General features: G+C 42.0%; 1 protein-coding gene across 2 annotated transcripts in view; it reads right to left on the bottom strand.

Moving 5' to 3' along the window:
* Window positions 1-18,009, bottom strand: part of Kiaa1549 (KIAA1549 ortholog) — a 137,479-nt gene that overhangs the window by 55,345 nt on the left and 64,125 nt on the right. For both annotated transcript variants that reach the window (XM_076832779.2, XM_076832785.2), the window contains exons 5-9: window positions 10,695-10,825; window positions 8,426-8,609; window positions 6,200-6,259; window positions 4,910-5,058; window positions 1,044-1,221 (exon numbers count right to left, since the gene is read on the bottom strand). In XM_076832779.2, the coding sequence (XP_076688894.2) occupies window positions 1,044-1,221; window positions 4,910-5,058; window positions 6,200-6,259; window positions 8,426-8,609; window positions 10,695-10,825 (702 nt within the window). The remainder of the gene's footprint in view (window positions 1-1,043; window positions 1,222-4,909; window positions 5,059-6,199; window positions 6,260-8,425; window positions 8,610-10,694; window positions 10,826-18,009) is intronic.

The following is an 18,009-nucleotide window of genomic DNA, read 5'->3' as shown; positions in this document are numbered from 1 at the left end:
CACTGCCTTGAAACAGAAGGCACTAGCACGCAGTCACATCTCAGGTGTGCCAGCACAGCCTGCCCGTGGTTACGGCTCACTCCGTCCCACCATCTTCCATCAAATGGAAAATGTATGTCCAGAGCCCTGTCCTGGTTAGAAACCAGGGACAAGATAGACTTCACAAAGGACAATTTCAAAGCCATCACTTTTTGAAACTGCTCTGCCTCCCATCTACACTCTCTAAGGAGTTTTTCAGCATCCTCTGGTGCTAAAACACTTCCTGATGGCTTTAGTGCCGGAGCAAATCTCCCCAAGCTCTTAAAAGGACTCTCTGGATCACAGAGGAAAAACATCCCCACTAAAAGAGTCTGATTTGTAAAGGTCTATTTAGAAAATAGACCTCTCCTTTATTTTTGCCTCTCCTTTTCCTTCATTTTAAATATGTACCCAAAATATGAGAGTTGGAAAAGAGACACCAAGAACAGGCACGGCCAGGGAGCAGGGGCCAAGGACTTTCCAACAAAAACAAAGATCAAAATACCTCTTTCTACACTGTGCAGTGGTGTGAGGATAGGGTGGGAGAGAGACGGGATTGAAAAGGGTAAGGATCAAGGACTTCTTTGTGTTGAAAGACCCTGAAAGGAGCCAACAAATCCAGAGGGCACCTCCCTGCTTCCTGTGTGACTCACGGTCCCCACCAACGTTCAGAACATGACATAGGAGATTTTGGAATAATAACAAAACAAGCACACGGATTTGCCTAAGTCAAAATTTTTAAAAAGAGAAACAGCACAGGAGAAGGGAGAAGGACATTAGCATTGATGTAAGGTGCCGTAACTCCAACACCAGGAAGAGGAAACAGGCAAAGCAGCAGTACCCGCCACAACTAGAAGACCCCAGAATCTAGAACAAAGGGGGTCTCGGCAAATGAGCTTTAACAACTGGCATCTTATATAAGTGTCGATTCATAATAAGGGCTTAAGACACAAAATCTACTGCCCCACATTGGAGCTTATGTCAAGAGAAGCCTGGTCTGGGGCCCCAACACAGTTGGGACTTACGCTGGGCAATTGCGCCTTGGATTCGGTACCCCAAGATAATCGCAGCTCTCTGAAGGTCTATCTTGTTAATCAGATCTGAAGACTTGACGGCACTGAGTCTCTCCCCATCTTGATCCTCCACAAAGTAGATGAGCTGCACGGGATTGTCATCTCCCTCCAGCCTGGACACATTGACCACCTGAGAGAACAGAGACCATTAGCATTGCAGAAGCTCACGTTTCCATCCTCAGGCCACCTACCCCTGACTGTGACTCGGGAATTTACTCCTCACAACAAGCCCCTGCCGCTGCCCAGAGCCCCACATGGCCAAGGTGCTCTCTCTTGATGGGAAGTGGGATTAAAATGTAAGTTCCTGCGTGCAGAATGACAAGTGTGCTTTGTTGTGCTCAATATCTCTGAGATGTCAGGGCCAGCACACAGGACTTAGGGCTTGCAAGGCCTGGCAGTCCAGAAGTGTTGCCAACAAATTCTAACAGGCTCACCAAGCCCTGGGGGCCACTCCTGACCTTCCTGTGAAGTCCCTTCTTGAGTCAATTAGCATTCCCTCCTCTCAACCTCAGCACTATCGACACTTGGGGCCAGTATTATAGGTTGGTTAGCAACATCCCTGCCCTCTACCCACCAGATGCCAGTAGCAACTGATTCTTGGCCTGCACCACACAAAGTGACAATCAAAAATGTCTCCAGACATCACCAAATGTGCCCTGGAGTGGGAGTGGGGCAAAAGCACCATCCACTGAGAACTGCTCATTTAAGAATAATAAACCTTGTAAATCTGTGATCTTCCAGATCAAATAAAACCTGGATATGTCCCAAAATCTAACTTCTTCTGTGTCCTAGGTCACCATCCGCACTTGAGCATCTTGTCCACTTGAGGTATCAGGGTGTTGCACTCATACAGGTTTGTTTCGTTGCTATTTCTGTTAATAACATGCAACTATTTTATTGCCCTCTTTGCCTTCAGCAAAGCACTAGGTTCCTATCCTGAGAAAAAGTTCAATGAGGGTTTTGTTCACTCATGCACTTTGAATTTTTGCTCTGTACTTTTGCCATTGGTAAAATGCAGCTGCTACTTCTCTATCCACGTGTGTGGCTTTGTGACATTGTCCTATGCTCTGGGTACCACAGCTGGACTCCTTCACCATAGGAAACTTCTGAAAAACCAATGATTTCATAATTTCACTGAAAACCCTTTTGTCTAAATCATCTCTAAAGATCCTTAACAACCTGGGTCCAAACTCTCACCCTCTAAGAATATCTGTCAGGGCTGGGACTGTACCTTAGTGGCAAAGTGCTTTCCTAGCACATGTGAGGTCCTGGATTCAATCCTCAGCACCACATAAAAATAAACAAATAAAATAAATAAAGGCATGCTGTCCATCTACAACTACAAAAAGAAATTTTATAAAAAGAACATCCATCATATTTGATCCTGAGAAGACTTGTCTGTCCTGCCCTCTGCCTGTTGTCTGGAGGCCTGCTGACTGAGCACATCTCCTCCCCTGTCACCTTCTCCTTCCCGATGACCATACTGTGGTGACTGACTTTTTATTAGCCTGTAGTATGGTAATGCAGGGCTGCAGAAAACCATGCAGATTATGTCCACCCGTCCCTCTTATCTGTATAAACTTTATAAAAGTTTGATAAGGGGCCCGGGTTCTGGCTCAGTGGCAGAGCACTTGCCTAGCATGTGTGAAGCATGGGCTGGATCCCCAATACCACATAAAAATAAAAACAAATAAAATAAGAGTATTATATCCATCTACAACTAAAAAGAAAACTTAAAAAAAAAAGTTTGATAAATTTAGCATGATTTCTTCTTGTAGAAGAATGTCCAGCGATGTCCAAATGTCCAGTGATGCCACCCTGATGCTTGGCCAGTCTGAATGTAATGGTCAGAAGGTCTGGCTCCAGCATCCCTCATCCCCCAGCTGATGGCTACTTGGACTGGGTCTGGAACCATGATAAGCCTGGTACCATGAGGCTATCACTTTGGGTAATATTTTCAACTTCATTTTAAAAATTAGTTTCTGATTAAAATCACATGTACAGTATAAAAATCATATGGCCCATTGGCAAAATTTCAAAATACACATGTAAAAAAGGTAAAAAATAAAATTCGAATCTCCTGAGATTCAACCAATTGAAGAAAACCAGAATAAACTTTTTTTTTTTTTTTTTTGGTCCAGGGAGGATTGCCGGGGATTGAACTCAGGGTCACTCAACAACTGAGCCACATCCCCAGCTCTTTTTTGTATCTTATTTAGAGACAGCATCTCCCTGAGTTGCTTAGGACCTCACTAAGTTACTGAGGCTGGCTTTGAACTCTTGATCCTCCTGCCTCAGCCTCCTGAGCCGCTGGAATTACTGGGATGCACCATGGCACCTGGCTCTGAGTAAACATTTGATATATTTCCTTCCATCCTTTTTTCCCTTGAATTCTGTATTAATATTTGGATTATATCATATAGGTCTTTTTTTAGTCTCTTTTCACTTAAGCATCCTTCTGTATTTCTAATTTTAAAAAATAATGGCGGCATACTATTCCAACAAATAAATATTTGCTATTTATCCCCAAATACTGGACATTTAAGTTTGTTCAACTTTTTCACATTTACAAATTAAGTTCTGGTGAGGAGTTGTATACTCCTGGCTACAAATCCTTGACTACATCCTCACTGTTTGGCCACTTGAAAGGGGACGAGAAGCAGAACGTGGTTTATAAGCCACCTGTATCAGACAGCACCATTAGCATTAGGTAGACCAGTTAACTTCCACAAGTTGATATTCCTACTTCAGGACCTTGCGTGTCCAATTTAGCAACTTATTTTTACAGTTTTATGGTGCTCCTAATTGCTTTGTGTGCATAAATCAACCCACACTCAAATCTTGAACTCTATGAAGCCAAGGGCTATAGAACAAGGCAAAGGTTTTATAACTCATTTTAATTTTTATTCTGTTTTATGCTTATTTAATTTTCATTAGTCTTTCAATTTCTCTCTAGTTACTGCAACTGACAAAGGAAGCGCTTTAGAAACCTAAGAATCACATTTCTGGAGGGTACACAGCAATGCCAGGAGGGAAGCACTTGGTGAGAGTGTCAGGGACCAGGATGCCATTTCTCAGGAAATACGCCACCCTCATCCTACCCAATGCCATGTGCACATCTTCTCTGATGCCTCCCACCCCGCAGACCAGCCCCACACCTGCACCCCTGAGTGTCATCCTAGTTCCCTTTTTCTGAAATACAGTCATTCTAAACAGCCCATTTTCCTAGCAGTTGGTAAAAAAGAAAAAGCCCACATCATTCACCTAGAAAAGGAACAAATAACAGCCCAACTCCCAGTGTCTTATGAGTCTGGGCATTTAAAATGGGTCACCCTTCAGTTCAAACCAATCTGTCTTTTGGAATCTGTCTGCAGTTCACCAACGTGGAGGAGACTTGGGGTAACACAAGACAACCATGTTGGTGGGAGACAGAAAGAGACCCTCTCTCCATCTCTTAAGGTCTCTTCCAGATAAACAATTCATGTTTACAATGTCGTCAATAACAACTTTCCAGCCATAAATATATTTTTGGTAATTAAAAAAAAAAAAAAACACTCTTCAAAAAAGTAAGCTCTTGCATTATTATGGCAATCCAGTAGCAATCCTTGTGCTCTGCTCCCCTGGGTCAGTGCTAGACCACCCACGTACTAGGACTCGGTCAACGCTACTTGGCCCCCAGTGCTGCCGCATTAGTTGCGGTCCAAAAGAATAATCAGTTGAAATCAGAATTTTTTCCTTGCATTTCCCATTTGCACATGAAGCACAGGGTTTTCAGTGGGCTCCCCCTGTCCCTCCTCCCTCCCTCCCTCTAAGAGTACCTGCACCACGCTGTTCCCTGCAGCCACAGTGGCCCTTCTCCACATGCGCCTCCTGGTGGGAACCTCACTGAGCAGCTGGGCCAGCTTGCGCTCCATCTCGGCTTGAAACACCTCGTTCTGGAGCTGCTTCTCCACAACGCCCAGGAGGACTGCATGCAACAGGAAACACGCAGCCCCCAACAAGTCAGAGGCGGAAAGGGTGGGATTGCATGGGTGTGCATGTGTGTAAGGCTGAAATTAACACAGATTACTATAAATGCTGATCCTAGAGAGGAGACGTTAGGAGTGGGCAAAATGGACACGAACCGGGTGAGGGTGGACCTGGCAGTGCTCTGAGTCTTATCTAAGTGTTCTGCAGACGGGTGGCCAGAAAACCTGGGAACGCAGCACAGTAGGAGCTCTGGAGCAAAGAGCATCTGTGCGAGATCCAACCTTGTTCTGTCTGCACTTATCTCAAAACTTCTGGAAACAGTGTGCATCCTTATCTTATCTTAAGACTTGGACTTACAAACTCACTTGAAGAAAGGGTGTCTGGCTGCCTTCTGATATCTACTTTAGAGGAGATTATCTATACAGACAATCAGCTTATCAGCATGGTCCAGAGGGACCATGTGCTTTCCAGCCAGAACTAGTTTCAATCCTCTGTGAGATACAACCTTAGGCAAGTCACTCAATCGCTACAAAAATCATCTAGAAAACAAGGCCCCATGCCATGCAAACAGTCAGGTCCTTGCATGGCATACTGCATGTTCAGTAAGAACTGGCATCCCGTAAACGGTGATGACGCTGCTTGACATACTCCTTACCTGTGCCAATCACATACTGCTTGTGCTCTGGCACCAAGGGAGTGTCTAACTGTTGGTTAGACTCGTGGACCTGGTTAGAAAGTCTCTCTCTGCGATGCCCTCCCTCTAAATAGCTGCCGTGGGCCCCGGTGGCAGTTTAACTATCTTACTTGTCTTTCTAAACCAACAAATAACAATTTTAGGAAAAAAAAGATCCTCACTTCTGAACCTCATCTTGTCCAGGTCGGGACATTGTGAGTTCTGGTTAGATTCTGCCCCGGACTTATGTATAAATTTTAAAGAAGGCCAATCCTTTTTGTGCCACAACTCAGTGGGACACTTTCCCATAGCCCAATTTGAATCCCTTTCTCATTCATTCTCTGCCAAGAATTTAAAGTACATTTTGTCCTCAATTTAGGAAACAGGAAAGGCGTCTCATTCTCAATATGCCCACACAGACTTCTCATTCTTACAGTTCCCAAAACATTATGCCAGCTCTACTCACCTGTTCTGACCCAGGAGGACTTCAGTAACTGAGATAAGTTGAGCTGTGGGTACTGGAAGGCTACAAAAAGGAAAGAGATGGGGAGGAGAGACTCTGTAAGGAGCACGTTTGCAACAGTCAGAAAGGCCAGCACCCTGGGAGCACCGGGTGAGCCTTCTGGAGCATCCCTGCCATGCCACTGCGCTCTGAATAAGGGAGGACACGGTGCCAGGCCAGTGTGATGACCGGATGGGAGGCAGATTCTGGGCATGGTGTTCTCTAGGAGAGAGAAGGACAACAGAAACAGCGGGCCTTCCCCAGCCCCAACACAGGGCACTGCTTCCCAGAGAGACGGCCCTCAAGTTCCGTGGAGGTCACTGTTCCAGGCGATGCGTTCCCACTGCGCTCTCAGAGTCCCGGGCTTTCCCAGCAGTGGCCCAGGGCAAAGTGACCGTGTGTCCTGGCTTGCCTGGAACAGTCTCAGCGCGCCCCTGCTGCCCAGCACACTTATTATTTTAGCTGCTGTATAATATGCACAACTGGAAGTTGCTATATCCCTGTCTACTTCTCATTTTATACATTATTCTTTTGAACTTAATCACCAATAATCTGAAAAATGTGAAGTCCTTAGGCCGCTTGGCTGCTCCATTTTGAAAAAGAATCTGATACTTTTTTTGTCTGACTTCAACTCTAGAATGTATCATTTTTGAGGTGAACATTCTCCCTTTCTCACCATCACCTCCAATGGCTCTGTGAACCTTATAGCTTCAGTTTTGTTTTCACTTATTACATTGTATCTTTTGTTTTGTTTTCACTTATTACATTGTATCTTTTGTTTTGTTTTCACTTATTACATTGTATCTTTAAATGAACACACAGTAAAATTCACTCCTTTCAACGTCCAAGTTTATGCGTTTTGATCAATATGCAGTCACGTGGATACCAGGGTGGGGTACAGACAGTCCCATCACTCCCTCAATCACCTCCTGCCACGCTGCTACAGTCAGACTTCCTCCCACACCAGCCCCAGACAGCCACAGACCTATTCCCCATCACTATACTGCTGCCCTTTTCTAGAACTAGAGTACTCTTTAATGTACCCCTTTACTCTCAAAGTCACAGAGAAGCCCAGCACATGAGGAGGGCTCTGGAGAGCCACCTGGTTGAATTCTGAGACGTTCTGATTTTATCTGATTTATACTCTGGAGTTCAGTCAAATATTTCCTTTGAAAAGGAAGTCCCAGTGAAACTACTCTGTGTGACATTACAATGGGATAGACTTATCACTGTACATTTGCCCAAACTCAAGAACACACGTCACCAAGAGGGAGCCCTGGCTGCAAATTGGTGCAATCACTCTGGAAAGCAATACGGAGATTCCTCAGAAAACTCAGAATGAAACCACCATTTGACCCAGCTATCCCACTCCTTGGTATATACCCAAAGAAAATCAGCACACTACAGTGATGTGGCCACATCAATGTTTATAGCAGCTCAATTCATGATAGCTAGACTATGGAATCAAGCTAGTACCCTTCAACAAATGAGTAGATAAAGAAAATATGGTATATATACACAATGGAATGTTATTCAGCCATAAAGAAGAATGAAATTATGGCATTTGCCAGCAAATGGATGGAACTGGAGACTATTATGCTAAGTGAAATAAGCCAATCCCAAAAAAACAAAGGCCGAATGTTCTCTCTGGGGAAGAATAGAAGTTCACTGGATTAGACAAAGGGGAATGAAGGTGAGGGAGGAAGGATGGGAATGGGAAAGACAGCAGAAAGAACTCGACATAACTTTCCTATGTTCACATATAAATACACATCAGTGGAACTCCACATCACATACAACCACAAGAATGGGAAATTATATTCCACGTATGTAAAATAGGTGGAAATACATTCTATTGTCATGTATATCTAAAAAGAACAAATAAAATTTTTTTAAAAAAGTCAGCTCAGACATAAATTATGGAATCTAGATGGTAATGGTGTGTCGATGTAGATTCCTTGACTATAACAAATGGACCACTCTGGGCCGGTGTTGTCAGGGGAGAGGCTATCCATGAAGGGAAGGGGTATGATAGGAATCTCCATATCTTCAGGTCATATTTGCTGTGAACCTGAAGCTGCTCTAAAAAAGTAGTCTCTTTTAAAAGTTCAAAATATTTTTAAAAACTGGTCCACCAGCAAAAATGTCAGCAGCCACTTCCCCTGAGCCTCAAAAGCATGCAGTACTCACGTTCTGCGATCTGCAGCACCGGGTACCCCAGGTAGAAGCTGAACTCCACCACGCTCAGGTTCCTGAGCAGCTCGCTCACCTCTGACCCATTCAAAAATCCTTGTGTGTTTTTAACAGCAAAGATAATATTCACCGGGCCCCGCCGAGAGGCCATCCTTGAGGAACCAACAGTGACGTTCAAGATCTGAAAGAAGAAAAGTCAGAAGAAGCTTCTAAAATAAATTAAAACATCCATCTGCAAGCTGGATGATGCACTCTCTCTCACAGCTCTGACATCAATATTTTTAAAAGAGGTAAAGTTATCAAAGGAAAAATATCTGGCTTGCTAACCTGGTTCCCTTTTGCAAGACTTTAAACACTCCGTTTATTGAAAATGCTTTTTACATTAAATGATGCACTGAGCTCATGTACTTATAATCCTTCCCCGGCTCTGCCTCCCACCCAAATCCCACTGAAATAACAAGAAGCTGAACAAAGGGGAATAAATCCACAACAGCACGGAGAAGAGGGGAATCCCAGAGTCTGTCAAATTTCTGGAAGGTGAAGAAAGGACAGGATCATGTTGAAATGAACCAGAACGGAGGGAACTGAGACCCAAAACCTACACAGGCAGAGCACACAGCAGAGCCATTCCCCAAGGAGGACCTAGAGAGACAGAGAGACACCCCGGGGAGAGCAGAGGAACAGAGAACAAAAGCAGGCCAGAGAGGTAATCAGGATGATTAATTAAAAGATCTGTGCCAAAGAGCTGCCGGATCCCTTCCTCTCTCACTTCTCAATGCCACACCCAGGGCCAGCACAGGCCAAAGAACTGCTCCCAGAGGAAAACAAGTCCCTGGGAAACAAAAGCCCCTTGTGGGTTTGGACCCTATGTAAGACAGAGGTCAGAGACAGGTAAGTCCAGGGCATGCCAGAGAAAAAAGAAAGAAAGTTCCGTCCTGCCAAGAAAAAGAGGTCAGTGTCTCTCTGCCTCATCCTGACAGTGGTCCCTTCTGCCCACCTCTGACCACGTGCTGCGCTGGGAAGCCCACACCAGTATGTTCTGCCCAGCTGCCAGCACCCTGGGAATCCCCCGTTAGGAGGCAGGGCAGGCACATGGCTGTAGGGATCTGGACCAGCCGCCAGCATTAGCAACCTGGGCACCTCCAGAGACAGTACAGGGCCAAAGGAGCAAGACCAGCACGCAGAGCAAGGACTGCAGAGAAAGCACACACAGCGTAGGAAACAGGAGAAATTTTTAAAATTCAAATTAACATCCTCAGAGACTCTCAAGGTGACCCTGCACTGTTGTTCAAGACGACCTGCATGGTGGAAGGAAAGGCTACTGTGAAAAAGAAGCAAAGGAAAAATGGAAAAAAAAAAAGAGAGAGAGAGAGAGAGAGGTTTGCTAAAGAAAAAGTCTACTGGAGGACCGAATAACGCAATGTCCAGAGAGGATGACTGTGTTAGTGACCTGGAGGGACAGGTTAGACAATCTGTAAAAAATAGAGAATAAACAGACATGGAAAATGAGAGGGGAAAATAAGAAATATGGAAGGTGAATCCAGAGGCACCAAGATCTAGATAACAGGCATGTTAGAACAAAGAATATGAAGGGGGAAAAAAAATCAAAGAAATGTGAAAACATCAGCAGTTTCCATACGATCTGTACAAAGCCAGTCCTGGGATGCAAAGCCACCGCCTCAGCTTAGACTGAGGTGCTGCACTCCGGGATCCAATAACACAGGCAGAGCCTCCCTAGCCTGAAAGCTCAGGTGCTCCAAAATCCAACACCGTTTAAGCACCAGGTTAGGACTCAGAAAGTTTTGGGTTTAGCAACATTTCAGATTTTCAGTATCTGGGAAACTCAATCAGTAAAGTCTACACAAATATTCCCAAATCTGAAAAACTCTGGAATCTGAAACACTCCTGGTCCAAGCATTTTGGATGAGGGATACACAACATTTAGGAAAACACCAGTATGTTGAGGCTCTCCCCCTCGGCTGTTTAGAGGGACAGCATTGTTTTTCAGAACATTCTTGAATTTCCTGCCCATGGTCATGTCCTCAGCTCACCACACCCGAGCTCCCCGGTTGTCAGCTTCTCTGCAGTCTCCAAGACGCTCAAGCCGTGCCTACCAGACTCGTGCTGTACTGTAGGGAGATGACCCGGGGACACGTCACCTGGGTTTCCCCCACTGGGGGCAATAAGGGTTGAGCACATGAAACACTGGGGGCAGTTTCCCCTCTACAGGATTCCCATTCAGTTCTGCATCCAGGGACAGTCTCACCTGCACCGTGAGGTTGTACGTCCCCTGGTGCTGCTTCCTCACTTCAAAGAGGGCCGTCATCAGGCCTTTCTCAATGCGCTGGGTGAAGTTGCAGAAGCCAGTATCCACATTTGGAGGCACAAACTGAAGCACTGAAAACAAGGACAGCAATCAAGTCCCATGAATGAGGTGTTTTTTGAGGATTACGGAATGAAGAGAGTGAAAAAAATAGTACCCAAATCAACAAATTCACCCATAGAATGCGATCAAGTGCTGTGGTGCTTTATTTCTCTATTTTTCAAACATTCTTTTAAAAAATTTTTTTATTAAATTTATTTATTTACTTAATTTTTGGTACCAGGGATTGAACCTAGGGGTGCTTAACCACGGGGCCACATCCCCAGCCCTTTTTATTTTTTCTATTTTGAGACAGGGTCTCACTAAGTTGCTTAGGGCCTCACTAAGTTGCTGAGACTGTTATAAACTCTTGATCTTCCTGCTGGGATTCCCGGCATGCACCACCACGCCCAGCTTATTTCTCTTTTTCAATATAAACTTTTTAAATAGATTTTTGTTTTTAATTAACACATAATGATTATACATATTTGGGGTAGGGCATAACATTTCCATGCATGTATACAGCATATAACTATTAGATCAGAGTGACTGGCATGTCTCTCCCCTTAAGCATTTATCATTTCTTGGTACTGGGATCGTTCAAAATCCTCTCTACTAGTTATTTTAAAAAGAGACAATTAATTGTTTTTAACCATAGTTATTCTGTGCTACGGAACATCAGAAGTCCTCTCCAGCCCTCCTTCCCCACCCACATCCCTTCCAGGCTCTGGTAACCACCAATCTACTCTCTACTTCTTTGACATCAGCTTTTCAGCCTCCATCTGTAAATGAGAACATGTGGTGTCTGGCTTTCTATCCCTAACTTATTTCACTTAATGTCCTCTAGTTCCATTCACGTTGCTGCAAATGACAGAATTTCATTCTTCTTTCTGCCCAAATAATATTCCATTGTGTATATATATCACATTTTCTTTATCCATTCAACTGCCAATGAAGGTCTAGGTTGAGTCCCTGTCTTAGCTTTTGTAAATAGAGCTGAAACTAACCATGCAAGTGCAGGTGTCTCTTCAACATACCAATTACTTTGGACATATATCCAGTAGTGTGATTGCTAGACCATATGGTAGCTAACTTCTAGTTTTTGAGGAACCCCCATGTTTCCTCAAATGAATATATGAATGTTCTTTTCCATAATGAATATACTAATTTACACTCCCACCGACAATGTATGAGAGTTCCCTCTTCTCTTCATCCTTGCCACATTGATTTTTTTTTTTTTTCTGTCTTTTTGGTATAGCCATTCTGAAGTGAGACAATCTCTCACTGCAGTTCTGATTTGTGATTCTCTGATGCTTAGTGAGGCTGGGCAATTGGTGGCCCTTAGTATATACCTGTTGGCCACACATATATTTTCTTTGGATAAATGTCTCCTATAGTCATTTGTCCATTTCTTAATCAGGTTGTTTGGGGTTTTACTGTTGAGTTCCTCACACATTGTAGAAGAGAACCACTTGTCAGATGCAGAGTTTGCAATTACTTTTCCCCTCTGAAGACCATCTCTTTGCTGTTTGACTCCTTTGTCTTTCAGAGACTTTTGAATTTGATGCGACCCCATTTGTCAATTCTACTTTTGTTGCCTGTACTTTTTGGGTCATATCCAAAAAACCTTGCCCAGACCAACGTCCTAAAGCATTTCTACTATATTTCATTCTAGTAGTTTCATAGTTTTCATATCTACTTTGAGTTGATTTTTTTCCTTTTGCTGTGTATATGTGATACTGGCAATTCATTGAACCTAGGGCCTCATGCATGCTAGGCAAGCAATTTACCACTAAGCTACACTCTCAGCCCCTTGAGTTGTTTTTTTGTAAATGGAGAAGAAATAGGGATCTAGTTTCTCTCTTCTGCATGGATGTCCAGTTTTTCCCAGCACCACGTATCGAAGAGAACATCCTTTTTGCCAACGTATGTTTTTGTGAAAAGTCAGTTGGCTGTAAATACGTGGATCTCTACCAGGTTATCCATTCTGTTCCACTGGGGTACAAGTCTGTTTTTGTTTAGTAAAGCTGCTTTGGTTATTATCACTGTGTATGTTTTGAAGTCAGGTATTATAATTCCTCCAGCTTTGGGGTTTTTGTTTCACACTGAGGATATAACCCTTGAACACAGGGTCATCTACCATTGAGGTACACATTGTGCTAATTTTGTGTTTCTTACTTTGAGCTAATTTTTTATTTCTTATTTTCACACAGGGTCTAAGTTGTTGTGGCTAGCCTCAAGCTTGCAATCCTCCTGCCTCAGCATCCTATGTAGCTGGGATTGTAGGTATATACCACAAGCCCAGCCAGTTCTGCTCTTTTTGATCAGGATTCCTTTGACTGTTCTGGTTCTTTCATGGTTCCACACAAATTTTATTATAAGTTTTTGTTTGTTTGTTTGTTTGTTTACTTCTGTTAGGAACATCATTGTTATTTTCATAGGAAATGCACTGAATCTATAGATTGCTTGGGTACAATGGACGGTTTTTTTTTTTAAATATTTATTTTCAGCCCCGGGTGGACACAATATCTTTATTTTATTTTTATGTGGTGCTGAGGATCGAACCCAGTGCCTCACACATGCCAGGCGAGCACGCTACCACTTGAGCCATATCCCCAGCCCCATGATGGACATTTTAACAGTATTAATTCTTTCAATCCTTAGACACAGAATCTGTTCCCAATTTTACTGTGTGTATGTCCTCTTTAATTTCTTGCATCAGCATTTTATGCTCTTCATCATAGAGACTATTCACTTCCTCAGTTAACTTATTCCCGAGTGCTTTGTTGCAGTTATTGTTTTGGGGGGTAGCTATCGTGAAGGGGATACCTTCTTGATTTCTTTCTCAGTAGTATCAGTACTGGTGTATTAAGACACTACTGATTCTTGCTTGTTGATTTTTGTATCCTACAACCTTGCTGAATTCCTAAGATCTAACAGGTTTTTTTAAGTCTTCAGGTTTTTCTAGCTATAAAGTCATGTTGCTGAAAACAGCGACACTTTGACTGCCTGGCCCTTTGGCATCCGGCTGCTCTTTATTTCCTTGCCTGTCAGCTCTGGCTAAGACTTCCAGTACTGCATTGGATAAGAGTAGTGACAATCGACAGTGTTGTCTTATTCCAGATATTAGAAATGACAATTTTAATTTTTCCCATTCAGCAAGAGGTTGGCTATGTGTTTCTCATATGCAACCTTTACTATGTTAAGTATTCAGTGTTTAATTTTTGAGGGTTTTTAATCATGAAGGGATGTTGACTTTTATCAAACACTTTTTCTGCACCTGTTGAGATGATTATATGGTTTTTGTCCTTTATTCTTTTGTTTTGATGTGTTTATTGATTTGCATATGTAGAATCTTCTTTTCCTCCTTGGGATAATCCCACTTGATGATGGTGTGTAATTTCTTAATTTTTTTTTCAATTTTAATTTGTTACATATGACAACAGAATGCATTACAATTCATATTACACATATAGAGCATGACTTTTCATATCTCTGGTTGTACATAAAGTAGGGTCACATCCTTCATGTCTTCATACATGTGCTTGGGGTAATGATGACCATGGCACTGCACCGTCTTTCCTACCCCATACCCCCTTCCTTCCCCACCCTCCCCTTTTCCCCTTTACCCAGTTCACTTAATCCTCCCATCCCCTGTAATTTTTTTTTACATATTATTAAATTCACGTCACTAGTATTTTATGGAGAATTTTGGCATCTATGTTCACCAGAAATATTGGACTGTAGTTTTTTTTATTTTTTATCATTGTCGTGTCCTTGTCTGGTATTAGTATCTGTATAAGGTGGCGTTGAAGACTGTGTTTGGAAGAGTTCCCTCGTTTTCAAGGCTTTGGAATAGCTTGAGAAGAACTGGCATCGGTTCTTCCTTAAAGAGTTTATAAAATTTGACAGCGAAGCCATCTGATCCTGGACTTTTTTTGTTGAGAGACATTTTATTACTAATTCAATCTCATTACTTGTTATTGGTCTGCTCAGGTTTCCTTCATATTTTTGGTTCAATTTTGTTAAGTTACATGTGTGTAAAAATTTATCCATTTCTTCTGAGTTTTCGACTTTGTGGATATACAGTTGCTCCTAATAGTCCCCCAGGATGATCTCTCATATTGCTGTGGTATCAGCTGAAATGTCTTCCTTTTCATCTCTGAGTTTATTTATTTGGGCTGTGCCCACCCCCACCTTCTCTCTCTTCCCTACCTATCTACCTTCCTTCTTCCCCCTTCTTCCCTTTCTCTCTCTCTCTTCCCCTCCTTCCCCCCTCTCTGTTAGACTAGTTAAAGATTTGTCAATTGTATCTATCTTTAAAAAAAAAAAAAACTCAACATTTCATTGATCTTTCTAATTGTTTCTTTCATCTGTATTTATTTCTCCTCTGACCCTTGTTATTTCTACTAATTTTGCATTTGGTTTGTTCCAGCTTCACTGGCTAGTTCTTTAGTTGTAACATTAGGTTGATTTGAAATTTTTCTTTAACTTTTCTTTGATGTAGGCACTGATTGCTATAAATTTCCCTCTTAGCACTGCTTTTGCTATATCCCATTGGTTTGGGTATGTCGTTTACATTTTCATTTGTTTCAAGAAGATTTTAATTTCCTTTTGATTTCTTTGTTGATCCACTTGGCCATTCAAAAGAATGTTGTGAGGCTGGGGGTGTGGCTCAAGTGGTACGCGCTTGCCTGGCATGCGCGTGGCGCTGGGTTCGATCCTCAGCACCACATACAAATAAAGATGTTTGTTCACCGAAAACTAAAAAATAATATTAAAAAAATTCTCTCTCTCTTTCTCTCTCTCTAAAAAAAAAAAAAAAAAAGAGAGAGAGAGAGAGAATGTTGTGAATGTTCATGTATTTGTACAATGTCTAAAGTTGCTCTTATTGATTTCTAGTTTTATTCCTCGGTAATCAGAGAAGACATGAGCTATGATTTCAATTTTTTTGAATTTGTTGAGACTTGTTTTGTGGCTAGATGTATGGTCCATAACGGAGAACATTCCATGTGTTGACAGAAGAATGTGTTTTCTGCAACTGGTGGGTAAAATGTTCTGTAAATGCCTATCAGGTCCATTGGGTCTGCAGTATGGTCTAACTCCAACGTTACTCTGTTGATTCTTTTGTCTGAACCACCTGTCGGTTGATGAAACGAGGGGCTGAAGTCCCCAGTGTTATTGTAATAGAGTCTCTCTCACCTTTAAATCTTTAAATAATGTCTGCTTTACATAACTGGGTGCACCAGCATTGTGTGTCTAAATAATTGTTGTTTCTTCTTGTTGAATTTATCCCTTTATCATTATAGAGGACCCCTCTTTGTCTCTCTTTACAGTTTTTCACTTAAAGTCCATTGATCTGCTATAAATATAGCTTCTTCAGCTCACGTCCGGTTTCCATTTACATGGTATATCTTTTTCATTGCTTTTCTATCAGTCTATGTGTGTCTTTTTTGGAGAATAGAGTTTCTTGTAGGCAGCATAGTCATTTTTGTTGTTTTGGTTTGATTTTTTAAATACATTCAGTCTATCTATATTTTTTGATTGGTGAATTTAGTTACCATCAAAGTTGTTACTCATAAGTAAAACCATATTTCTGTCATCTTCTTGGTTTATTTCTGGGTGTTTTGTAGATCTTCTGTTCCTTTCTTCCTCCCTTGCTGTTTTGGAGGTCTGGGGGCTTGGTCATTTTGTGTACTGATTGACCTCTTCTGTGTATCTGCTCTACTAGCGAGTTTTAGACTTTCACAGGTTTCACGGTGGTAGTTATTACCCTTTCATTTCCAGCGTGGGGCTCTCTTAAGCATTTATTGTAGGTCCAGTATGGTGATTATAAAATCCCTCAGTTTTTGTTTGCCTTAAAAAGAGTTGATTTCTCTTTCCTTTCTGAAGGATAGCTTTGCAGAGTGTTCTTCATTGGTAGGGGTTTGTTTCGTTTCTTTCAGCATCTGACTGTGTCATCCCATTCTCTCCTGGACTATAAAGTTTCTGCTGCAAAGTCTGTTATTAGCATAATGGAGATTTCTTTAAATGTGACCTAACTTTTTTTTTTTTTTTTTTTTTTTTTGCTATCATTAGAATTCTACCTTTGACTTTTGATGATTTGACCATAATATGCCTCAGAGAGGATCTGTTTTGGTTGAATCTGCAGGGGTTCTTTGAGCTTACTGGTCCTGAATATCCATCTTTCCTAAGTTTTGGAATATTTTTAGCAATTATTTCATTGAATAGATTTTTCTATGCCTTTTCTCTTTTCTTCTCCTTTGGAATACCCATACTGTGAATGTTTGCTCACTCAATGGTGTCTCACAGTATCAAAGGCTTTCTTCATACTTTATTTTTGTTGTTTTTTGGTCTCACTAAGTTATTTTAAAAGACCTGTCTTCAAGTTCAGAAATTCTTTTCTTCTTCTAGATCTATTCTCCTGTTGAGGTTCTCTACTGTATTTTTTATTTCTATTGATTAAGTTCTTTAGCCCCATGATTTAGGTTGGGTCCTTTTTTATGAAATGCTAACTTTTTACTGAATTCCTCATTTCTATCAGGAGTTACCTTTCCTGATTTCACTGAATTGTCTGTGACCTCTTGTATCTTATTAAGTCCTTAAAAAAATCATTATTTGGGGGCTGGGGTTGTGGCTCAGAAGTAGAGCGCTCACCTAGCATGCATGAGGCAGTGGGTTTGATCCTCAGCACCTCATAAAAATAAAATAAAGAGAGCTGGGTTGTGGCTCAGTGGTAGAGTATGTGCCTCACAGGTGTGATGCATTGGGCTTGATTCTCAGCACCACAAACTGATAAATGAATACAATCAAGGTCCATCAACAATTTAAAAATAAATAAATAAAATACAGGTATTATGTCCACCTACAACTAAAAATAGTTTTTAAAAAAGTCATTATTTTGTATCTTTTTCAGGCAGTTCACTGATTTCCTTTTATTTGGGGTCTATTGCTAGAGCCATGCTCCTTTGTAGGTGTTGCGTTTTTTCATGCTTCTTGTGCCCCTACATTGACATTGGTGTATCTGGTGGATCTGCTGCCTCTACCAACTTTACACCATGCCTTTCATAATAAAAGACTTCTCCTAACCGCATGTCCTAGGATGGCGGTTGGAAAGGCTGCACTGGCTTTGGTTCTAGGTGGGTGTTCAGTGAGCTTCTTCAGCAATAATCAATATCAGCAATATCTGCATAAGTCTCAGTGGCCCAGGCTGCAGGGA

This window comes from Callospermophilus lateralis, chromosome 1 (assembly GCF_048772815.1).
Source record: "Callospermophilus lateralis isolate mCalLat2 chromosome 1, mCalLat2.hap1, whole genome shotgun sequence".
Taxonomy (NCBI): domain Eukaryota; kingdom Metazoa; phylum Chordata; class Mammalia; order Rodentia; family Sciuridae; genus Callospermophilus; species Callospermophilus lateralis.
This window is presented reverse-complemented; position numbering and strand designations above follow the sequence as displayed.